Raw genomic sequence first — 5,114 nt, forward strand, 5'->3', positions numbered from 1 at the left:
ACAGCTGCTTGGGCACATTCAAGCCCCCCTCTTTCTTGGCTGTTAGCCAAATCCTAGCTGTGAGTAGTGTCCTTGGGCAGGCCAGTGTCTTATCTTTGGACCGAGCCTGCCAGCTACAGCATTGAATTAGCTCGTTTTCCGTTTTTTTTCTTTTCCCATTTTTGGCTTTTATTAACCTGCAAAGGAAACTTTCACTTTTTACTTATACACCTTTGTTTAAAAAGGAACACATGTACATTGCCCATTATACAGCACTTTAGTCTTATTGTTTAATGTATGCCACATACACCCTTCTAGGAAAATGACTTTATTACAGAGCTTTGGAGCAACAAGCCAGGACAAGCACACCCACTTTTGAGGAGTCCACTTGGTACAACCTCTGGTGTCCAATAGCTTTCCTCCCTCCCCAGCCCTCTGGGTAGAAATTTGATGTAGCCAGAAGGATCCCATGTATAATATGGGGAGTGGGTTAACTATCCAAACACTTTGTATTCCAAGTTGAATAAAACAAGTATCTGCATTTTGATTTAACCCTTCTATTTAGTTTTAAACTAAACTGTCCTATGAAAAATTAAACACAGCAATTCTGGCCACAAGACAAACACCACAAGACAGGACATAGAACACAGAACAGAATTCCTATTGTGCCAGTAAATTCATGAGATGTTGAATTGCTTTTCAGCTGGCATCAGTTTTCTCTGATTTTCTGAAAGACAAAAAAACACAGATCTACCCCTTTTGGGCAGTCAGTCATTGCTTAAAATATCTCCTTTTTATACAAATACCCTTGTTAATTGCAGGCAAAACAGAGGAATTACCCATATTTTCTTGTATTTGTTTTATAGGTAGCCCAGGTTGCAGTGGCCTCTACCTTATCAGTTAGGTAATTTACATTAGAACAAATGCTTTCCGGCTTGCTTTTGGATCCACAGCTTAAAGATGCTTACTTTAAAAAGGGCACAATAAACTTTACCAGACTTTTGATTGCCTTTTACTTTTAACTTCTGCTGTCAAACACACAGAGACCTGAAAAGGAAGACACCACCTATTGTAGCCCCTTGGAGCCTAATAAGATATTAATTAAGTAGCACTGTATAATTGCATTTCTTTGGAAAAGGGCCCATTTTTTCCAAAATGGCTGCAAAGAAACCAAGAATTCTTTTTCTTTCCAGTATTTCACAAAGTTCAACTGCTTAATTTTTTCCAGCAACTACAGAGTTAACTTTTTACTTTTCTTTTTTAAATTATTTGTTTATTTTCCAAAAGGACACCCAATTAACTTAGGTTTTACCATTCCAAGTATTATTCCGGGATTTATGTTTTCCTTTCCTGTAATTATTTACTCCTCTTTTTCCACTATGACCTCCAAGTTTCCAACCTGTTTTCCAATCTCTCTATTTGTTGCCTGCATGCTTGGGCCTGATCCTGTTTTTCTTTCTGAACTGTCCCTTCCATGAGCACCAGCTTTGTTTCACTACCAAATTAACAAGGAGGGTGGGCTTTTTAACTAGCCCCCAGCCCTTCTGGTCTCTTTTCTTAAATATTCTCACTTACAAGGACTACCCAAGTCCTCCCCCCATGAGGCTTGTCACCTGGACAGAAAGCACTGCTAATTGGCAAGCAAGGAGGTGACGGGCATAAGTCAGAAAGCCGAGGGTAAGCCACATGTGCTAACTTTTCCTTAACAACAGGAACATCAGATTGCAATGCACAAGAAAAACAATTACTGCATTCTTTTACTTATTTTAAAATACTAAACCTAGAACAAAGTGGTGACTCTAAAAGGTCTGTTACTGCCTTGAAATCAACTCAGACACAGATCTGGCTGATGCATCTTTACCAATGGCCCATTAGACCATTCCTTTCTGATATTTAAAAAAGGTGGCTGGCAGGATATAATTAAATTATACACCAAATACATTTAATTCATGCTATGTTATTATTCTTTATTTTTTACTTTAATTTATATAAAATACAAACATAAAATCCTACTACTACTCTGCCCCCTGGTACAAGGAGCATGAGCGAAGAGTTCAGGAAAAGCCCAGAGATATCAGGCTACAGAGAGTTCATACAATCTAAGGGGAGTGAACAGGGTTAAAACGTCTCCTCAAAGTGCAGTGGCAATCAAGCAAACGAACAGAATGTTGGGAATCATAAAGAAAGGGAGAGATGATAAGACAGAAAATATCATATTGCCTCTATGTTAATCCCTGGTAGGCCCACACCTTGAATGCCGTGTGCAGAAAGGTACGGAGAAGGGCAACAGAAACGATTAGGGGTGTGGGACAGCTTCATATGAGGAGAGATAAATAAGACTGGGATTTTTCAGCTTGGAAAAGAGACAACTAAGGGGGGATATGACAGAGGTCTATCAAATCATGAGAGGTGTGGAAAAGGTAAACAAGGAAATGTTATTTACGCCTTCTTATAACACACGATCTAGGGGTCACCCAATAGAATTAGTTGGCAGCAGATTTAAAACAAACAAAAGGAAGTATTTCCTCACAGTCAACCTGTGGAACTCTTTGCCACAGGATGTTGTGAAGGCCAAAACTATAACATGGATCCAATAAGAACTAGATAACTTCATGGGGGATAGGTCAATCAATAGCTATTATCCAGGATGTGCAGGAATGGTGTCCCTAGCCTCTGTTTGCCAGAATCTGAGAGAGGGCAGCAGGGGATGGATCACTTGATGATTTCCTGTTCTGTTCAGTCCCTCTGGGGCCCCTGACATTGGCCATTGTCAGAAGACAGGATACTGGGCTAGATGGATCATTGGTCTGACCCTGTATGGATATTCTGATGTTCTTATAGAGACCCTACATGTATCTATTCCCCTCCACCCTGCTGTAATGCACTAGACCCCACTCCCTTCCCAGAGCTGAGATAGAACCCAGGAGTCCTGGTGGGGTCTCTCTCTCTCTGCAGAGTTAGTAACAAAGTAAGAATATACAGTTATATTTTAAACCTAACCAGTGTCCCTTAAGTGACTTGGCACAAGATGTCAGAACATTTTAGTATTAGAGCTAAGTGGGCCTAATACTTATGTAAATTTCTTTCTTTTATATCAGAATTAGATATAGTGCTCCTGTCAGCTGATTGCTAAATCATCTGCCAAAAAACTAGAGTTTTCAAGACCTAAGTAGCCCCTGGAATCACAGTTACCCCCACCAAAATCTGAAATGCTCCCCTGTAAGCTGGGGTAGAGGAGGGAGGTGGAAATGATCTTGCAAGTGACAGGGGGAGAGGAACAGAGGAGCAAGTGACAGGGGCGGGGCCTTGGGGAGGAAGAGGTGAAGCAGGGTCAGAGCCTTGGCAGAAGAGGTGGGGGAAGGGGTAGGGTTACGAGGATCCAGTTACCAGCAGTTAGAGAGGTGGCAACCCACTGAATTGTACATAGACCTATTCCCCGGTTTGTCACGCGGAATCAACACAGTAAGGTCAGGAAAGGATTTAATGTCTCTTTGACTCTCCAGTAAGTGATTCAGGGAAGAGGGCCCAGCACCATGTCACCTGCCAGCTCTGCACAGAGCTCGGTCTGAGAGCCAGAGCACCAGGAGAAAACTTTACATCCCTTTATAAGTAAGTAGCTGGAGCAGCCTGTTCCGGATTTGTTTGGTCCTCACCCCATAGATGATGGGGTGCAGCATGGTGGGCACGAGGAGGTACACGTTGGCCATGAGAATGTGGAAATGCAAGGCCACATTGTGGCCAAACCGGTGCATCAGAGAGGAGAAGAGAGCTGGGATGTAAGAGACTAAAATGACACAGAGGTGGGAGCCGCAAGTCCCAAAAGTCTTGAGCCTGGCGTCCTTTGTGGGGAGACTGAAGATGGCTCTGAGGATCTGGATATAGGACACAGCGATAAAAAACACATCCAGACCCATTACCAAGAATGCCACAGAGAGGCTATAGTAACTACTGATGCGGATGTCGGCACAGGCCAGCTTCACCACGGCTATGTGCTCACAGTACGTGTGGGGGATGATGGTGGTTCTGCAATATGGCCACTGTCTGGCCAGGAAGGGATAGGGCAGTATGAGCATGCAACCACGCAGCACCACGGCCAGGCCAATCATGGCCACCATGGGCTTTGTTAGGATGGTGGAATATCTCAGGGGATCACAGATGGCCACATAGCGATCCAAAGCCATGGCCACGAGGATCCCAGAGTCCATCACTAAGAAGCAGTGAATGAAGTACATTTGGGTGAGGCAGGCACTGAAATCTATCTCCCAGGAATTGAACCAGAAGATGCTCAGCATTTTGGGCACAAGGGACGTAGATATGACCAGGTCGCTGATGGCCAGCATGCAGAGGAAATAGTACATGGGCCCATGGAGGCTTGGCTTCGTCTTCACAATGAACATGATGGTGAAGTTCCCCAAGACAGCTATGGCGTACATGGTGCAGAAGGGGATGGAGATCCAGATGTGTGCTGTTTCCAGTCCAGGAATGCCCAGCAGGATGAAGGTGGAGGGGTTCGTTAAGTCGGTTGTGTTGGAATCTGACATGGAGTATGGGAGAAGGTGTCCAACTCTGAGGCAGAACGGTGTCTCCTGCGTGTACCGTAGGTTCCCCTGACTTCTTGTATGTGCCGAGGCTCTAGCGTGATGGTCGCAATACATATGCCTGGGTGGAGAGACAATGTTAGTATGAGACATTACATGTACTACTGGAGGCCGTTCTCATGGGTGAAGCAGATTGTTCACTTTTCACACACTGAAAAATGACATTTTCGTTACTCAGAGAAATGAATTATGAACAACTGACCCTACTAATGCCAATTCCATAGCTGATGGTTCTCCATATGTCAATAATTCTACACATTGTGGTGTGGGAAACTTACTAGGCAGCAGCAGGAAACGCAAGTGTGAATACTGGTTATCCAGCATTGTTCCTTAATGCAATGAAAGCCAGGCTAGGAAGTCCATGCTGTAGGGAGTTACCCATTCAACCAGTTACTCAAAATCTGAGCGTGTAAAAAACCCCAAACCTTTGCCAAGACATGTGCCAGGGAGAACCATCCCAACTAGAACACCCAACGAGTTGGGGATTGGTCCTGCTTTGAGCAGGGGGTTGGACTAGATGTGGGAGACTGTGTCAAA

General features: G+C 44.0%; 1 protein-coding gene across 1 annotated transcript; it reads right to left on the reverse strand.

Annotated features, from left to right (window-relative positions):
• Window positions 1-3,572: 3,572 nt before the first annotated feature.
• Window positions 3,573-4,520, reverse strand: LOC141994087 (olfactory receptor 52P1-like). Its single transcript, XM_074964170.1, has one exon. The coding sequence runs from the start codon at window positions 4,518-4,520 to the stop codon at window positions 3,573-3,575; it is 948 nt and encodes a 315-aa protein (XP_074820271.1).
• Between the last annotated feature and the right edge of the window lie 594 nt (window positions 4,521-5,114).

This window comes from Natator depressus, chromosome 1, assembly GCF_965152275.1.
Source record: "Natator depressus isolate rNatDep1 chromosome 1, rNatDep2.hap1, whole genome shotgun sequence".
Lineage (NCBI taxonomy): Eukaryota > Metazoa > Chordata > Testudines > Cheloniidae > Natator > Natator depressus.